Genomic DNA, 19522 nt, shown 5'->3' on the forward strand with positions numbered 1-19522 from the left:
CGCGGTGTTGGCACGATTTCTATTCCGTTGTCGGCCGTTTCCACACCCGCACCGTTTTCCCCTATTCTTACACACGACAGGCCCCGCCCCTCCGGATAAGCCCAGTTAACAAATCAAGCAGCACCTCTCCTCACAAAGCTTCAGGATTGGCTGAAGAGGTTTTGAACGAGTCAAACGGTTTCAGCGGGTGAGTTGGGAGCTTCGCTGTTATCGTCCGGGACTTTACACATGAGCTGCAAAGAAAAGTGCGAGGTCCTTCGTTTTAGATAATTTAATTTCACGCCAGTATGCGATAGATTTTGTCATTTAACTAACGTAATCTACGAGCATCGGATTTTCTTTTCAGAAACTCGGATATCGAAGGTAATCATTTGGACGTCAAATACAATACCAGCGTTTGCTAGTTCATTTGCATTAGCTGTTTCTGGCTAGTATATTGGCATTAGCTATTTAACGTTAATTTAGTTAAATTACCTTCCACTAACTACGACAGTCTAAGTGTAAGTTAGCTCTTAGTTAACTACTTTATTTTAGTGTTTGCTCTATTTATTTGAATGTTTAGCTACTGTTAGCTAGAGAAGCTAACTTGTTACCTGGGTAACACTTGATAAACCTTTTTAGCTAATGTTATAAAACGTTTGGGTTTATGTCGGGCTAATAAATGTGCTCTCTGTTTTTATTGTAAACCATCGTGTTACTGCTGTTATAACGTGAAAACAACAATGTTGTTGTCGCACAAGTGGTCAAATCGTCCGCTAAAATAAAATACAATGCGCATGTGCAAAATACGCCTACATCATCAAAGTGTTAAACATGATAAATGAGTTAAAATTTAAAAAGAATAGAATAAAGTTTTTTGTTTGTAGGTTGATCGTATGATGGGAGATAAGTTTAACCTTTAAAGGGGCTTTAATTCAGGGCCCTCTTTGTACATGGGCAGATTAAACCATTTAAAATGAATGGAAACTATTTACACTTAAGCTTAAATAGAAGATTCAGTTTTCATCTTTATCATTATTTTTGGTTTTAGTTTGTATTAACAGAAACTTTTCTCTCAGTAGTGTATTATTCTTAATGTAATCAGAGTGCTTGGATACTTAATTATTATAAAATGTAAGTAGCTTTTGTTGAATAGCTTCTAACAGGTCATTGATGAATTCAATGTGAATTCAAATAGTCATTTAAAAGGGAAAAAAGCAAAATAAAATGGAAAAACTCTTCAGTTGTTATGTTTCAAGTTAATTTCCTGTCACTTCCCACCCTGGCATGTCCTAGCCTGTCCTGATTGCAACTGATTGATTTTTCCCTTAGGCCATCAACATGAACTCCGTATTACTGTCTGTACGTTCGCTCATGCAAATATTCGATGGCAAAGCACAAGAGTTCATCAATGACATTGACAATGTCCACATGGTTTGGCTTGAGGAGATCCAACAAGAAGCCAACCGCATGTTCTCAAGGTAGGCTTAATATAATGTTACAATTTGCTGATTGTTCTGTTGTTTTAGAGTTGTTTTTAAAACTAATGAAGCGGCTTCTTTTTATTTCAGAGATTTCAATGCTGAGCCAGAATTAATGCCAAAAACGCCATCACAGAAAAAAAATAGCCGCAGGAAACGTGTATCTCTGGGGCGTCAGGAAGAAAATCAAGCAAGGCGAAGGTTTGTTGCTCTTATTACTATTTAAAATAAAAGCTAAATGGTAACATTAACTTCAAATCTGTGCCGTTTGTAACATATTGTACCTTTAAAACTCTAAATACATTTTTCTTTCTTGGACAGATTTTCAAAGGGAAGGCGTAGTAATCTCCGCGGTTCATCTGTCAAATCACTAAACTTAATTGCTGAAGAAGAAAACGCCCCTGAAGCTTCTACCTCTGAAACCAGCACCACCACACAGCCTAAACGCACCACCCGCAAAAACAAACAAACTAAGGCTGATGTAGATGAGGATGCGAGACAGTCAACAAATGGCAGCTGTACAACTGAGGAGGTGCAGAATAAAAAGCCAGAGCTCGTAGAGGAAGAAGAGGTGGACAGCAAGAACGAGTTACCCAGTGCAGAAGTGAAGCCCGAAGACACATGTAGCACAGCCCAGTCTCCACCTAAAATACCCTCACCTGAGGTGGTTGTCACAATCTCTTCAGCAGACCGCTTGTCTGCTGAGTTTGTTAAAAAGCCAGAACCCTCTCCTGGCCGTACTGCTGCGAAGATTGAAATTGCTGGAACGGATCAAAGTTCACGTCAGAGCTCTGTGCGATGCTCCCTCAAGCTACGTCACTCACTGGCCGGTTTGCGGCACAGTATGACACAGGAGTCTGTCCGCCGCGCCTCACGCCGTTCCATGCTAAAAAGGCAGGCTGCTCGCATGGGCAACTCCACATGTAGCAGCAATGTTGGAGGTGAGAGGAAGATGTTTGATTTACGTCATGTTAAAGATTTTCAAATTCTTCAATGCTTTGATTTTTAATTAACTGTTATAATTCAGTATACTTTTTTTTTTTTCTGATTGTAGACGACTCTTGTATGGACTCAGCAGAAGGAGAAGAAGAGGGGTTAGTAATGATTTTTTTTTTTTTTTTGGATGGATTGTCATTTATAGAACATAAAAACTCATGCCTAATCTTACCTACATGTGACTGGAATTATTTTATTTACTGTTATAGTGTATTGGAAGAAGCTGGATCAGCAGAACCAGAGGGTAATGTAGGAGCAGAGGAACCTAAAGAGAAGAAAAGTTCCGAGGTATGAATATTCCCTTGTCTGTCATGTCAAAATTAATGAAAATAACAGTTATTTCTGTGGCAGTTGATGAACTGTTTTATGATTTGTATCAAACTAATCTTAATCTAGATCAAGCAGAGCGTACGTCCATCTTTTGGACGTATTACTCGTTCTGTGGCTGCAAACTCTCCGACACTGGCCCCCCCTTCACTGTTTACTGCTGAGCAGACAGTGTCCACGCCAGACAAGAGAATAGGTATGATATCTGTTAAAAAATATTATTTATTTATTATTTTTCATTGTTTTAGTTAATGTTTTGGTATTTGACTGTTTTGTACTGAAATTCTTTGTGTGTGCTAAATACAGTTTTCTTATGTGTTTCAGTTGTTGCTAACAAGCATCAGACGCCCCAGTCAAGTCGGAGGTGAGTGCTCTGTGTTTCTGTGTACATGTAGTGGGATTGACTGTCCTATTCCCTATACTCTTGGTGTTTGGTTTTTGTCTTAAATGGCTGGAGTCTAGACTAGAATATATTATGATAATATTTATGTTTAAAAGCTATGACACACCAAGCCAACATCAACAACTAGAGGTGACCTACACTGACTGTTGAATGGCCAAGAAGTGACACTAGGAAATGACTCTAGGTGTTTCCCTCACTTGAGATGCTTGAGAAGTTGTAAATGCCACAGGGTCTATTCCTCTTCATGCAGTGGTTCACTAATTTAAACAGCCAGTCCAATTATCTTGTAGGTTTCTAGTCAGTGGTCTCTCACCAATGATGAGTCAGTCCAGTGCCAGTGGTATATAACTTCTTGCAAAAGTTAGACCAACAAACCCTCGTAGACAACCCAGCGATGGCTTGGTGTGATCTGGCCTTAGGATATAACAATGTGTTGAGACTTTGTTTTTTTTATTTAAATGATCTTTTTGTGTCTCAAGGTCTCGGCGCAGCACTAAACGCAAAGCACCAGATACTCTAGAGGAAAGTCCCACGAAAAGGTTCTCTCCCCCCAAGAAAAGTCAGAGTGTAAGACAGAAAAATCTTTCTGCGTGTTAAGGAAATTCTGGGGATCTAACTAATGAATAGGATTCTTAATCAAGCTGAGATCTGAAATTTCTTTCCTATTTATGGAAACAGGCAATCAGACCCAATATGAGAACCTTTCTTCACACTGTGCAGAAGAATCAGATGCTAATGATGACTCCAAATTCTCTTGGCCGCTCTGGTGTTATCAAGTCCTTTATCAAACACACCACTCCAATGAGGGCTGATCCTAAGGTAAAGTAGACACTTAAAGAAACGACATCGTAACTTTTAAGCTTTAAGATGGAGAATGTTTAGCTCTATTTCTATTGTATAGTTTTGAATGTAAACTTTCAGAAAATCCTAAGCAAACTTGATGTTATATTGCAGTGAAACAATATATCTGCCTATCTCACAATTGTAATTATGTATCATACAGTATTTCAAATTAGCATCCCTAAAATCATATTAAAAATTTTTTTGTACCTGTCACAAGCTGAATTGAAATCAGTGCATTTGACAAAGTGCATGTTTTTGAATTTTAAAAAATATAAATGCTCACATTTTGTTGAGCTGTCAAATTCCCTTATTTGGATGTTTTGTTTTTTGTGTCTCCCCCCCTCTTTAGTTGAGTCTTGGTATAGTGGTAAGTGTAATGTTGAAGCACTGTTTGTTGTTTGTGGGCTTTTGGTGATGTCTAATATTTATGCAAATTGATTAGCTGTCTCCTCATTAAGCACACACTTTAGAGAAGCCCCTTTCCCACTTCTATTTCTAATTGTGAATAATTAGGCATTTGTCTATGTCAGACCTGAATTTAAAGGGTAGGTTCACTACTTCTCTGGTTTCCATTTAAGCATTCAAACTTTTTCTTGCTCATCATTCCTCTTATTCATTTTGGCCTTTAAAACATTGCTTTTTAATGCATCTTTAGTGGAAGTGATGGAGAGCAAATTTCAGGCTTCTGTAGTTTGAGTTAAACAAATCAAGTAGGTTTCTTCCAAAATTACATTAGTTTAATGGAAAAATCCCTACTAATGTTTTCAAAGACGTGTTAAATTAGACTCAGTTCTCAGTCTACAATAAGGCTGTACAATCAAGGAAACATATCTCATTTTCACAAAAATTTTGCAATTATGATTTGTTTCATAGAAACATTAGCTGAATAGTGTATAGCAAATCCTTTATTAAAGTATGGACATTAAAGGACAACATGCCTTTTAACAGAATCTATTCTAATACAAGAAAATGAACTGAATTCCGTCACGTATGTATTACATTTTCTTTTTAAATATTGTGTAGTTAAACAGACTTTTTTTTACAATTTCCAGTAACCCTAGCCCTAGTATCAAGATCACACACCTCATTTAAACAACCAAATCCACAAACAGTTGGGCCTTGCAGGGTTCATGTGTGAAAGGGGCTACTATGTATGCACATTTTAACAGCACCTGAAACGGCACTTACACTTGGTTGATGGTGTCTCGAATCCCATAGGTCACTAACGTTATCCTTTGCAGTCCTTTTATAATCTAACAACCCAACCACCTTAAATAGCTTTAGTAACCTCACTGTTTCACTTTGAAACATATTGCCATCACCAGTAGAAATGAAAGTAAAATCCATCTTAACTAGAAACCATGTTGACTACGATCTTCTATGATTTAATTGAACCCCTTAGAGTTTTAAGTTAGTGTGGGTTGTTTGCAAACTGGTCTGTGTTTCACTGGGGGAGGAGACCACACTAGTGTACTTGCCTTCTCTTTGGGAGCTAAACTGTATTTAAAAGTAACTTCTTATAATCAAATCCAGCTGCTCTCGTTGGTATTAGGACACATACTGCTGTTGTAGTACATTAGATTATCTTTCTCAGTTGGTTTCTCTTCTTTCTGGGTTTTGTTAACAGTTCTTACAGTAGAGACCATGGATATATCAGTAGCTGAGCTTTGCTGATTGATTTCACCCCCCACTGAAATCTGTCAACATAAGATGTGGCTGAAAGTTTGTAGTTTTCTTTTTCTTTATTGTAACAGTAGGTTATGGGTTTCCTGTAACGTATACTTCAGGGTACCTGACGTTTGTAGGATGTATTTTCCTTTTCCTATAAAATATATATTTTTCTTTTTTTTTCTTGGCTGACATGAACAGTAACATTATATCTTTTGGACTGTGGAAACACTGTAGTTTTTTTTTTAAAAAGATGTGCACAGAGGAGTTTAAACAAATAAGCACAGGTCAGAAGACAGAAAATCTCCCACATATCATATGTCCCTTCAGTAAAATTGACATAATGTTCTGTCAACAAGACCATGGCATTAACACAAATCTGGTTGGATGGATCTTTGCTTATTCTGGGAAATTATTATATATTTTCCACACTAATGCACTCTAGTTGCCACTGGATAGTTATGATGTTCCCTTTACAGTAAGTTAATATTAGCTGTTTCCAGAATTTCCTTTTTCCTTATTCTCCTGTTCTTTCTCTTTTTTTTATTTATTTCTTTAAGACAAAAGAGCGTCACAAGCTCGAAGCACTTAAAAAGAAGCAGGAACAAGAGGAGGAAAGGATGAAGAAAATGGAGGAGGAAAAGAAAAAGAAACAGGAGGAACTGAAAAGGTAAACATTCAGCATCTTTCAGAGAAAATACATTGACTGGATGATTTAGTAGTGTATTCATCTTTTTTTTTTTTTTTTTTTTTTAAATCAACTTGTACATTTTGTCTTTAGGAAAAGGGATGAACGGCTCAGAAGGGTGTATGAGGCCAAAGTAAAAGAAGAGCAGAGGGAGGAAGAAAAGAAAAAGAAGATTGAGCAAAAAATGGCTCAGATTGATGAGAAAAACGATAAGGTCAGCAACAAATTTGGTTACTGTGAACCTGTATGTACCAATCAAAACAGATTGTAACATTTTTGTCTAACTTTTTTTAAAATATATATATTGTTCCCCTTCGTTCAGCGTCAAGCAGACGACAAGGTCAAGAAGAAGTTGGCCATGAAGCGTCAAGAGGAGCTGGAGCAGAAGAAGAAATTGGAAGAAGAGGCTCGGAGGAAGAAGATTCTGCAAGCGGTCAGACTGTACTCTTGTATTTTGTTTTGCTTTCTGTTGTTGTAGCTCTTCATTTCTACCACACACCTGGCTTTCGGGGTGTGTGTGTTGCCAGAAACTTTAACTCTTGAATCTTCTGTATTTCTGCATACATAGGGTATGGCAGGCTATTGGAAAACCCTTCAGCTTGAATGAGCAGTGTCTGTTTGTCTCATTTGTTTCAATAGGTTCTCGTATTAGGATATACAGTATTTATGCAGAAATGCAGGAAGTTCTAAAAGGCTCACTAATTACCAAGCGCCTCTGTTGTGAGGTTATGTTTAATGAATCTAAACTATTGTGTGTTTTCTGTTCACTAAATTTTTCTTTTACCTGTAGGAGGAAGAGAAGCGGCAGCAGGAGTTACTGGCCAAAAAGAAGGCTGAGGAGGAGGAGCTGCGAGCTCGTAAACTGGCTGAAGCTCGCAAAGCATTGGAGCTGAAGAGAGAACAGGAGCGCGAGAGGGAGAGAGAGCTGGAAAGAGAACGACAAGCTGCTGCTGAAAGGTTATCTATTGTCCTGACAATAAACTGAGTATTCTAATGTCTGATAAGTATAAGGTGTAATAAACTGAAACTTGCATTGGTGATGGTGGTAAGCAAAGGTTTTGTAGTTCTTCCAGAGTTTGAGTGTATTGACTGAATTGAGGTGTGCTTTATTTATTTGTTTTTTTCATTTCCCAGGGAGCGAGTGGAAAAAGAAAAAGCTCTAGCTCTTCAGCGTGAACTGGAGAGAGCAGCTAGAGAAAAGGAGAGGAGAGAATTGGAGGAGAGAAGAAAGCTGCTCGAAGAAAAGAGAAAACTTGTAAGAGATTAAAATTTGGAGCATGAGATAATGATGCATGAGATCAGTGGTTTATAGTACATGAATGTCAGGAAAAGAAAGTCCTGGCTGGGTCCAAATACTCAGATATTGGTTTGTTGGATAGGTATTTGGTTTTCAATTTTGATATTGGTTACTCCGCCTGCTCAGCAATGTGGTTGTTCCTGTGTTTTTTGTTCCACAAGGAGGAGCAGCAGAGGTTGGCTGCAGAAGAGAAAGCTGCTAAAGAGAAAGAAGCTGCTAAGCAGAGAGAGGCTGCTGCTAAAAAGGCTGCTGACGCACAGGTAAACACAATGGTAGTATTCTAAATGTGAAGAGGCTTTACTGTCAAATAATATTTACTTATAATTGCATTTAGCCATGCAGATGGTTTTTGGTTGTTATTCTGCTTTGGTGACAAATCTGAAAAAATTAAATGTTTTGTTGTGTTCTGTAAATTGCTTTGATTTGCTTTAATATATCTGTCCTGTAGTACTCAAAGACTGCAGTAACTTACAGCAGTAACTTACAACACAGGACTATCCATTTAAACTGACCTTTTTTATTAGCTTTTTGTAAATTTCTAACAATATTTCAAATAATGCAATACAACTTTGCACAAAGATTAACCACACATTCCATTTACTTGGAGATAATACCCCTAACCTAGTTATGTTGGACAACTGAATATTTTAATAACTAACTATACCTCCTTGTTTTCCCTTATCTCTTCTGCAATGAAGGCTGCTGCTGCCTTGAATGTGACTGTAGATATTGAGGTAAGTCTTTTATAAATTGTTTTGTTATTAATACTGTATTTATACTGAATGACATAAAACAACACATAATAAAGAAACTAGACAGAAAAGAGTTGAACATCAAGAGTGAGGAAGTGACGTGTTCTATTCTATTATATCTATTTCGGAGCACAACATATTTACATTTTCTCTTAACCTTTTCAGCGCTCTGTAATGAGTACGCCTGTAGGAAAAGGTGGTGGTCTGAATGTGACCGTCGATATTGAGGTACTGATGCACTTTGATTCTTGTTGATTAATACAATAACACTTGAAACAAACGATAATTTCATGTCGGAGTAAAACCTACCAATGTGTTATTTGTCCTTTTTCCTACAGCAATCGCCACAGTCATACTCCCTCACTCCAAAGGGCGGCAACTTCATGTCCAAAGGTTCAGAGGATTACGGGATGGACCAAAACAGTGACGACTCTACTGATGATGAGTCCGCCCCGAGGAAGCCTATTCCATCCTGGGCAGAAGGTATGTGTGATTTAGTATAGTGGTTATTAAATGGTATTCTGTTCTGTTTAACCAAACTGCTGTAGTGTTTTTCATGAATCCGATTCACATTTTGTTAGAAGGAATGGATTAAATATTGTGTTCTGATCCAAGGTTAAATTATCAGCATGTCTAGCTAACCAGTTCAGAGTTACTTTGAAGCACTGATCTCTTTTTAACACATTGCATTTTCCCATAAATTCCTCACAATAAAAGTATTCTAATGGTTCATCTGTGAACATTTTATGTGGATTAAATGCTAAAATAAGGATAAGCAAAATATACAGCAATACAAGAACAACACTGTTATTTCTTGATAGCTTATTAGCTGGTGAGTAAAGTTTTGCCTCAAACATGCAGATTTTGTCGTTTTAGTTGATAAAATAGATGGTTGCTGCTTTTCTTCTACTTCTGTTTGTAACACAGGATCTGTTAATCTAGCTTGGTTTTGACTGTAAATTGTTTTGTGTGGGAATGGAAAGTCTGTAGCCAAGGGTCATTTGCAATATTGTGACTTCCAAATTGCATTAATGTTGTTTATATCATTGTGGGTTTTGTGCCTGTTAGTTTATTTTAAATATCTATTCTGAATATATTTAGCATCTGCTTTGTAGCCTTGTGACAGCATTGTATTTATATTTTTCCCCTCCCAGGTCCCAATCTGCAGCAGATAATTATGAAGCAGTACTTCAACCCTCCGGATTTAGACTCTTTCTTTGGAGCAATTGAACCACCGAAACTGGAAAACATATTTTACAAGAGCAAGCCTCGCTATTTTAAACGCACCAGTTCTGCCGTCTGGCACTCGCCTCCAATTGGAACAAAGTAATGTCTGTACATTGATACAGATAAATATATATATATAGATAGATATACTGCTGTATAAAATGTTATTTTTGTTTTTAATGTCTGTTTTCAATAAAATAACGTGTTTTTTTTTTTCCTGAATATATTTTTCAATATTACGTTTGTGTTTGATGTTTTAGGTGTTAATGTAGTTTAAGTGTTAAGTTGATACTTGTACTTGAAAACAGGTCTATGTTAAAATCCAGAGGAATCTGAACTTTTCTGCTAAATGATCAGTAAAAACTTTAATTTGAATTATGTGTCTTCTCACTGATGGCATTCCTATGTTTGGGATGTATCACGTGCATTAAAATGATTGATTAGATTTAGAGAAATGCTGTAGTGTGTTTGCTCAGGTTTAAACATGTAATGTGTGCAGGAGTCTGCTCATTCCCAGACCTGCAGGCCCTTTAGTGCTGATAGAGATCCTTTATTAAGAAGCAACCACTTTTTTTTACTGCTGACATTTTGGCTTGAAACCAGTAACGTTATTAATGCTTCGGTTTATGTCATTTGTTATATGTGCTTTTTATACACAAGTTTAAGGGGCTGTACTGTATTGATCTATAGATGCTATAGATATAGCATTGTGACCTAATATATAAAGTTGTCTTTCCATAGCAAGTGGGCAAACTTTATCTGCTGTAAAAGATGCTGCTATGAGTGAAAGCTCCAGAACAACTGCTAAATGCACCTTGTGATTAAAATGATCTGTTTTCCTGTTTAGAGTCAACTTTTAAGGTGCTTTTATATCAGCAGACCTGTACGGGAGGTGATTAGGGACAATTCTGACTCCAAATTCTAGGTTTAAAGTCAGAAATCAAATAATGTTTTTATGGTGGTCCTAATCCTCCTCCGTAATAAACTGGTCTGAAGAGGCTCAATCTGATTCGATCATTTTAACTATTGATAACAATAAAGTAAAAGGTTATTTACTAGGATAAAGTCTAACGCAAGTGGGTTTTGACAAACCTTAACCAGCTCTTGTTTTACAATTATTTTTATATACTATAAATTCATCTACAACTCTAACCATCATTAGCTTTCATGTAGTTGTAGTTTGTAAAATGTAAATAAAAAAAACGTGGCTCGCGTTGTAGACCACAACAACATGAAACCATGGCAACGTCATAGTTACTTCCTGTTGTAAAAGTTCGTAAAATGTTAATTTAATATCCAACAGACTTTAGAAATTGGTCGTTTACGGAGGATTTGGGCGGGTTAGGTCGCTATCTGGGCCTTTTTATCAGTCAAATCTGACAACACTGACTGGAGGTGACTTGAAGGAGCGACATCACGTCTCATGCGCGTCTTGCTGCGGGAGCAGGTAGCGTTAGCTGGTCTGCTAGCGTTAGCCAAGTCTGTCGTTAGAAATAACAATATCAGATTTACGCCTAATTAGTTCCTCTTAACAACGACAACCGGTCAGGTATGTTTGTGTAACCGCATGATGGCTAATTTTTTAACTGAAATGTCCCCTGTCGTGTTGTGTCCTCTGTGATGAATGAACGGACGGAGAGGTCTGTGAACCTAGCCTAGCTTAACTTGCAGTTAGCTCGCTAGTGTTATAGTCTGTCAGTATCATCAATCAAGGATATTTACCCATTTTATGTTTAGTCACAATGTTGGGAAGTCACGTCATGTAACGTTAATCATTTTATGTCATTGTTTTCATACGCAGGTAAACTTAGCTGCCTAAGATTTATTAGACACTGGTTTCAAATATGTTGGAAGACAAATCAAAGTTAGTTTAGCAGCAGTATCAACTATCTGTCCCACTTAACTGGTTTTATTAATTTCAGCCAGATATTGCATGATATTCACTTTGTATCCATATCAACAATGCTTTTAAAGCATCCAAGTCAGGATGATAAACACTCGGAAGTAGTGTAAGAGCAAGTTATTCCTTAGAAAGTGCAGTAGCGTGTTAAGTTAACTAGTTCTGATGAAATTAGATTTCTTGTTGCATGTAACTTTGATATTTACATGTAAATTAGCTTAAAATCCCATTCACCCCCACTGTTTGTGACTCCAGGTAAAAATCTGAACGACAGTAAAATCTAGCAGTAGACTATTATTGAGATTTGTAATTCGTGTTATTTTTGTGATCTGTTCAGAAATGAGTTCTCAAATTAGACAAAACTTCCACCAGGACTGCGAAGCTGCCATTAACAGACAGATAAATCTGGAGCTGTATGCCTCTTATGTTTATCTCTCTATGGTAAGAAATACTTTCAAGCCAGCTTGTACAGTGTGCAGCTTTCACTGCTCGATCCAAAGTATTGACAACCATTTTTTTCCTGCTCTTTAGGCATACTATTTTGATAGGGATGATAAATCCCTGCCAAATTTTGCAAAGTTCTTTCACGCACAGTCCAAAGAGGAGCGTGAACATGCAGAGAAACTAATGAGTCTGCAGAACAAGAGGGGAGGCAGGATTTTTCTGCAGGACATCAAGGTACGAAATTATACTTTGACTAAAGAATTATACTGCTCAAATGTTTTGCTTTTCTTGAAAGTGTAGAAAACATTCATTCACAATCATTTTTTCCACGAAGGTCTATTGGTGGTTAAAATATTTCAGACAGAAGCTGTACTGTAAGTAGGGAAATGATGCTCACAGACAGGATGTGAGATTCTGTAATATCAGTGTTGGATTATCATGCATTATTTATGTCTGTGTTAGAAACCTGATAGGGATGAGTGGGGAAGTGGTCTGGAGGCTTTGGAGTGTGCTTTGCAGCTGGAGAAAAGTGTAAACCAATCACTGCTGGATCTGCAGAAAATGGCGACTCAGCACAATGATCCTCATGTAAGCAGCTGCCCTGGGAAACAGTGTATCACATTGTCACATGGTCTCATAGTCTAATAATTTGCAATTTGTCTTTTGTTTTCAACAGATGTGTGACTTCATAGAAACGCATTTTCTGGATGAGCAAGTGAAATCAATCAAACAGCTCGCTGACTGGATCTCCAACCTGCGCCACATGGGAGCCCCACAGAGTGGCATGGCTGAGTACCTCTTTGACAAACACACCGTGGCTGAAGAAGGCAGTTAAAAGCTGTATGGGATTGACCTTGTCCTTGACTTGTGTACAGCGTATGTTTCCAAAAGCCATAGATGGTTCACTAAAATGGGCAACATCTGACCTCACTTCATGTTACCATCCAAACGATTGGAAGATGTCTGGTAGAAATAAATACTGGGAAAACCTCTCCATACCATTTGTGTTCATATTTCCTAACATTTTACAGATCATATCAGTATTATTGTTGTTTCCAAATTATGGTGACTAAAACAATTTAGTATCCAAGTTAAAATTTGAAATCTTTTTTTTTCATTTAATAAGTAAAAATGTTCAGTGAGGTCCAGACGTTAGATTAGATGATCCCTTAGATGGTCCTATGAACTAGTGGTTCCCAACCTGGGTTTGAGGACCCTTCAAAGGGTCATCAGATAATTAAGGAGATATTATACAAATATACAAATTCTTGTTTTTCCTATCTGGATAATTTAATTTTCAGCAACTTTTCGCAACTCTAATGAATTATCTCTGTGTGTGTAAAGTAAAGCCAAGCAAGAAATACTTCTTTTCCTTTCGGCTGTATCCTTTCAGGGTTCGCCACAACAAATCATCAGCCTCCATATAACCCTAACCTCTGCATTCTTTTCTCTCACACCAACTAACTTCATGTCCTCTCTCACTACATCCATAATTCTTTTCTTTGGTCTTTCTCTAGGCCTCCAGCCTGCCAGCTCAGCATCCTTTTAATGGTATGGTCACAATCTCTCCTCTGAATATGTCCAAACCACCTCAATCTGGCCTCTCCGACTTTATCTCTCAAACATCTGACATGTGCTGTCCATCTGATGTACTCATTCCTGAGACTATCCATCCTCCTCGTCAACATCTTAAGCTCTGCTACCTCCAGCTCTGCCTCCTGTCTTTTCTTCATTGTCCCTAAGCCGTACAGCACCCATGGTCTCAACACCGTCTTGACCTCTTTTCCTTTCATTCTCGCTGATACTCTTTTATTACACAAGACCCCTGACACTTTTCTCCAACCGTTTCTTCCTGCTTGCACATGCCTCTTCACCTCTTTTTTTTCACACTCTCAGTTGCTCTGAACCATCCACACTAAGTACTTAAAGTCCTGCACCTTCTTAACCTCTGCTTCCTGTAACCTTACCATTCCACTTGGTTCACTCTCATTCATACACGTATTCTCTTGCTGCGGCTAACCTTCATTCTGCTTTCCAGAGTACACTCCACCTCTCTAGATTTTCCTCCACCTGCTCCCTGCTCTTGCCACAGATCACGTCACCTGCGAACATCATAGTACATGAAGATTCCTGTCTAACTTCATCTGTCAGACTGTCCATCACCAGAGCAAAGAATAAGGGGCTCAGATACAGTAAATAGGATGAAGGGAATTTGCATTGCACAATTAAATGGAATTTACTGATCTGTGTAAATAAAACTATTTAAATAATAACTATCTATGTAAATTATATTATTTAGCTTTCCTAACAGATATAGATAACAGATAATATAGAAATGATTGATAATTAATCACCAGTATCATGAATTCCAATTGCACAGTTACACCATCATAAACACTTCATACATTAATTTTAACATTAACTTTAGTTTAAGTTAATGACATTTACTTTATTATAAACCTGTACTTGATAATTCAAGTTAATATTACACTGTCCATCAGTAAGTGTACCCATGAAATACTCATGGCTCGTTTCAAATGCATCATGTATGCGTTAAATTGCTGATTTTTTAATTAGGCCAACAGTACCACAATTGTTTAAAATAAATTCAGTTATCTGGAATTCCATTAATATGCCTCAACCATTTCTTAGTTGGACAGATTTGTGCTATTGGTGCTTTATGTAATATATTTATATATATTTATATATTGTAATTTGTAAGAAAACTAGGTAGAGAAACCCTGAACATGATTTCAGGTTTTATTTTCCATTGACAAATTCTTGTTAAAATGACAGAAACATAGAGTGATAAGTGAAATTTATTAAAGAGTACACTGATGAAAACAATTACACTGATTCTAGAACAACTACATTTTAAGAATATACACATTTTGGCTTCTTGCTGCTGAGCTTCAGACAAAAGGGGAACGTATTATTGTATTGTTTTTCCTTCTCATGTTGATGGTTAAATCTCATAAGGTGCTTTTTTATTATAAGTAGGTTAATTGTTCTGTTTACCAGGAATTAGAGATTAACTCAAGTTTGCAACAGATACTTAGCAATTGTATGAAGGGCTCCAGTTCACTGTAATGCATTTCAGATGTAACTTTTAACATTTTTCTGTAAAATATTTTGAATGTCACACCTTCAGTCCTCAGTCTTGCTCCCTTCCCCCTGCTGCCTTGGTCACTCCACCATCTACCAAAACACCCAGCAGGTCCCCTTCAGCCAATGAGATTCCTGAATCATTAGGTGAGTTTTGCTGATTGGTTTCTTGCTGTGATGACGTTGAAGTGGAAACTGTGTTCATGTTATTGCTCAAGCCACCGTTGGTGCCCCCGTTGCTTGCTCTCATGTTGGTGCCAAAGCTCCCATGGTTACTAAAATTACCGTGATTTGTACTGTTGCAGAGGCTTCCTGTGGTGCCAGCGCTGTTGGTGCTTGTTGCATTAATGCTGCTAGAGCTGCTGTTGGGATTACTGGGATTTGCTGTGGCTGTGCGAGAGGGAGGACTGAATGAGAACACCCTTTCTCCTCCACTTCCTGCCCCTCGAGCACTTGGGGGTCCTGGCTGTGTGTCTGCTGAGGGGAGGTTGTCCAGAGTAAGGCGAGGAGGTAGAGGGCGGCGAGACAGCAAGCCATGTCCCGGTCTGAGTTTTGATATTGGGCAAAGTTCAGGTGGAGGGTCTGGGAAGGAGAAGGCAGGCGTGCTATGTATCTCGCCATCCTCACTCAGCCAGGGAAAAGCAGAGGATGGTGGTGGGGGGATATGGTTGGGTGTGTCAGGAGGCAGCAACTGTGACCCCACCATTGGAGGGGCAAGGGAGCTACAGCTACGATCCCACTCATTTTGGGTTCTCCGGGCAGGTCGAGGACGAGGCACTGCAGGGGGTACGCAGTGGATGGGTGTTTGTGGGCAGCTGTAGAAACCTGGTCTCTCATACAAGGGCATGTTGGAGAACGCATAGTCTGGATCCCGCTCCTGGTTCAAAGGGTGACGGTTTGAAGTTGATGGAGCTTCGGATTGCAGGTAAACAGGGAAGCGACTCAATGGAGCTCCAGGGCGCCGACGCAGAAGTGAAACCCGGGAGGAGCGAGGAAAGTTAGGGGAGTGGACACCAAAAAGACGACCCAGCCCTCCAAGCAACGGGGTGGAGTAGTTGGCTTCCTCATGTTCTTTAATCTGCTCCAAATTGGACTGAAACTCCATCTCCTCCTTAGGCACACTATTTCAATAGAAGTAGAAGGTCAAGCAATTGTTAGTTAGAAGATTTAAGAATTATCTGCCTGGAAATAAAAGCAGTACTAAACCTGATATCCAGCGCTGAGCCCATGAAGGAGGGTTTGCGGTGTTCAGCACTTGCAGCAGTGTAGGGAGGCTGAGGTTCAGACTCATTCCAGTACATGTCCTTCTCAACGAGTGGCAGGCTGTCATACATCTCATCCACGGACAACAATGACACCTGGGAAACCGTGAAAAACATAAGAAGGACAACACCACCACTATTTGCCATAAAGTTTAGGTTTAGATCCAAACCTGCAAATTGCGATCAACAAGCCAGTTGGTCTCAAAGTCGTCATCATCTTCACCAAAAGGATTTATGAGTTGTTCAGCCACCTGAGACCATGAACAAACAACAAAGTTCAGAAGTGAACAAACAAACAGAAAGATCACACAAAAAATCTGCTCTTCCTCACCTTCAGCCAACCAACATAGAAGAAAAACTGCAATAAAGTGAACACAGGCAGGTAGAAGTCCACATCATGACCAGGGTAACCCTGAGCTGGATCCAAGAACTGGCGGCCGATCAAACAAGCCAGAAAGAAGCTGTAGACTGCCACTGTCACCACCTGATTAGAAGACATTAGTCAAGTCTGGCATCGTTTCACAACCTCAGAGAAAAATTACCAAGATTCTGATTCAAATCAGAATCAAAAGTTTGGATTTGAATAAAACTGAATTAATAATTTCAGGTGTCATTGGGATAGTTATAAAACAACTGAATTTTAATAGCAGAATGCAGTAGCATTGTGATAGTTCCGCAACTCTGTTAGTGGCAGTGATTTTTGATACCTAATCATTGCGTATTTTTTAGTAAATGAAAACTAATTAACTAAACAAATTAAATCTATGTGTTGTCCCACTAAGGCATTGGTATCTGTTCATCATCAACAAAACCTGAGTATAGACAAGTGGCAGGCTGATCCAGTCATAACCATAGAGCTTCATACACTTTGCCCGTAAACTATTCAACTCCTGAACGGATGAAAAAACAGGAGATGCAAAACAGATTTGAAAATATTTCCAAATTCAGATTATCATCATAACTGTTTTCAGACAAGCATGAAGTGACCTACCGTGAGAATAGCTGTGAGGGCCACATCGTTGTTGATGCGACCCTCAGTCCGAGCTCTCAGAGCCAGACTGACAAACCACATGCAGGGAACCCAGAACTTATTATGCGGAGAGGGCAAGTCCTCTAAGTGCCTCAACTCCTCTGACGTCATCAGACCTGGAAGACAAACCATGTGTGTTAGCTGACAGAATAATGTGAGAGAAAGCATTTAAGATGTCAGTTTTCTGTGTGGAGCCACGTCGAGCAGCCAGGACCAGGGTTATAATCTCAGCAGATGCATCACTGAACATGTACAAACATCAGAAGGAGACTGAGTCTGAACCTGTGCTATGCTGGACACCAGCCAAAGAGCAGCGACTTTTGGTTTCACTACCGTATCGTACCTGCCTGCACCAGATGCTCCATGGTGGGGAACCTCTTGTAGACGGCTGTGCTGACTGAACGATAAATGAGCACACCAGACAGGTTGGCGTATCGCATGAGAGTTCGTCGGGTCAGCCTGGAGGCCTCATCAGCTCCACGAACATGAGCACCTACTAATGCTGCCAGGCGGTCTGGCCAGGGTACATTCTCAAACTGACCCCACCAACGAGACACAACTAAGGTGACATAGAAACCTGATGAAAAAAAAACATTTACCATTAGAGGATGTTTACAGTTTCCATGAATTTCAATTATGCATGACAGTAGCACAAGTTTGTATTAGTTTTCATATTTTAATAAGATGATGATGTTCAGTTGAACCCAGTTCACAAGAAGTGAAACAATTATCCCTGAACATACCCAGCACAAATGACACAGGGATGAGCTCTGCGTAACGGTCACAATATATTGACAGCTTCTCAAACAGCCTCCTCTGGTCATCATTTAACACAAACCTGTCAAAGGAAACATGATTGTTTATAGTACAAATTTGTTGCTCAAATCACCAAATGTATCACCAAATCAGAAACCTCCACTGATCTTTGATTTTAGTTGGGTAACCACTATTCTTAAACCTTTTCTGTATGTTTATTGAGCAAACAAATACTAACAGATAAATGTCACTAGTATAGCTAATAAATTGGCACCGGCCTATAGATCAGTTGTTATTGGTTCATGAAAAAAATGTATATTTTAGTCACAATTCTTGTCTAAAGAATCAAAAATTCCTCTAGGTAAAATCTGAATAAAACGTCTCGTCTGGCCCAGGCTCTCTGCATAGACTGGAGGGTGTGAAAGTTCGTTAGTATAAATACCTATAAACGATACTGAAGAAGTAGTAGAGCACAGTGAAGATGATGAGCTCTCTGTAGAGGAGTTTATAGATGCTGCCCTTCCATCGCAGGAGCAGGTGAAAGAAGGTCCCCAGACCTGCATCAGCAACCCTGCGGGTGTACGTTATCGTCATCGTTGCTGCTTGCTGGCCAACTTGCTGGCTAACTTGCTGGCTGACTGTGGCCTGACATGAAGGAAACCTGATGGTTTTTTTTCTGTGCGTCGTCTGAGCTCAATGTCAGCACTTGACCGGGATCTCATAAGGCCATCGTCACCACATATCTAAATCAAAACAGGAAGTTCAGCTTCTACTTACAACTACTTATTGCATAATCCACAAATTGTTTGAGGTACAGAGGAAAGTTTTCATAATCCCCATTTACAGATACAGATTTGATTTAAAATAAATTGAAAATACCCTATAGCATTCAAAAAAGATGTTTGCAGAGCAGCACACAAAAAGCTGAGGGTCTGCTGACATTAACACAAGACTATGAAGTTGTAGTTACTTACCCCCGAGCACGAAAACCTCTGGCCATTGTACTTGTCGTGCTTTGAGATGTGTGGCAGGCAGCGTCCAGGGAGACTGTTGGAGAAAGGAAAGCAGGGAAGGAAAAAGAGAGCGAGGGGCTCCTACACCTCCGGTCACTTGATGTGTTAATCTGTTTCAGCAACAAAGCTGCATTGTGAAGCCAGGCCCTGTTAATCTGAACAAATCTGAAGACAGCGGAGCACCCACACTGCCACAAATAGGTTGATTAAAGACATGAGTGCTGAGTAGTTATTTGGTAGTTGCTGTGTGGTTTATAAAACCAAATCTCAGCAACTTGTGTAATATTTCCATCACGATTTAACACACAACTTATTTTCAACATTCTCTTTTTCTGGATTTCAGTAGACTTG

General features: G+C 38.9%; 3 protein-coding genes across 5 annotated transcripts; 2 read left to right on the plus strand and 1 right to left on the minus strand.

Annotated features, from left to right (window-relative positions):
• The first annotated feature begins 179 nt into the window (after positions 1 to 179).
• incenp (inner centromere protein) lies at positions 180 to 10106 on the plus strand. Of its 2 annotated transcripts, XM_026366483.1 has the most exons (21): positions 180 to 363; positions 1312 to 1460; positions 1551 to 1661; positions 1782 to 2401; positions 2515 to 2554; positions 2666 to 2744; positions 2853 to 2979; positions 3108 to 3147; positions 3666 to 3753; positions 3865 to 4005; positions 4379 to 4396; positions 6258 to 6367; positions 6479 to 6599; positions 6708 to 6818; positions 7176 to 7342; positions 7520 to 7640; positions 7844 to 7942; positions 8381 to 8416; positions 8600 to 8662; positions 8773 to 8917; positions 9589 to 10106. In XM_026366483.1, exons 2-21 carry the CDS (start codon positions 1321 to 1323, stop codon positions 9762 to 9764), a joined length of 2553 nt encoding a protein of 850 aa, XP_026222268.1. In that variant the 5' UTR covers positions 180 to 363; positions 1312 to 1320; the 3' UTR covers positions 9765 to 10106. The 2 variants fall into 2 exon arrangements, with proteins under 2 accessions (XP_026222268.1, XP_026222269.1); XM_026366484.1 differs by lacking the exon at positions 4379 to 4396.
• Positions 10107 to 10897: 791 nt separating this feature from the next.
• fth1b (ferritin, heavy polypeptide 1b) lies at positions 10898 to 13003 on the plus strand. 2 transcript variants are annotated; one of them, XM_026364558.1, is made up of 5 exons: positions 10898 to 11108; positions 11899 to 12002; positions 12093 to 12239; positions 12468 to 12593; positions 12682 to 13003. In XM_026364558.1, exons 2-5 carry the CDS (start codon positions 11901 to 11903, stop codon positions 12838 to 12840), a joined length of 534 nt encoding a protein of 177 aa, XP_026220343.1. In that variant the 5' UTR covers positions 10898 to 11108; positions 11899 to 11900; the 3' UTR covers positions 12841 to 13003. The 2 variants fall into 2 exon arrangements, with proteins under 2 accessions (XP_026220343.1, XP_026220342.1); XM_026364557.1 differs by having other exon boundaries at positions 10899 to 11210.
• A 2153-nt stretch (positions 13004 to 15156) lies between these two features.
• On the minus strand, positions 15157 to 19510 carry best1 (bestrophin 1). The gene is made up of 9 exons (XM_026364559.1): positions 18601 to 19510; positions 18146 to 18240; positions 17746 to 17979; positions 17364 to 17518; positions 17185 to 17262; positions 16704 to 16856; positions 16543 to 16623; positions 16317 to 16468; positions 15157 to 16231 (listed from the first exon to the last, which is right to left on the minus strand). Exons 1-9 carry the CDS (start codon positions 18750 to 18752, stop codon positions 15160 to 15162), a joined length of 2172 nt encoding a protein of 723 aa, XP_026220344.1. The 5' UTR covers positions 18753 to 19510; the 3' UTR covers positions 15157 to 15159.
• Between the last annotated feature and the right edge of the window lie 12 nt (positions 19511 to 19522).

The sequence above is a fragment of the Anabas testudineus genome, chromosome 6 (genome assembly GCF_900324465.2).
Source record: "Anabas testudineus chromosome 6, fAnaTes1.2, whole genome shotgun sequence".
NCBI classification, from domain to species: domain Eukaryota; kingdom Metazoa; phylum Chordata; class Actinopteri; order Anabantiformes; family Anabantidae; genus Anabas; species Anabas testudineus.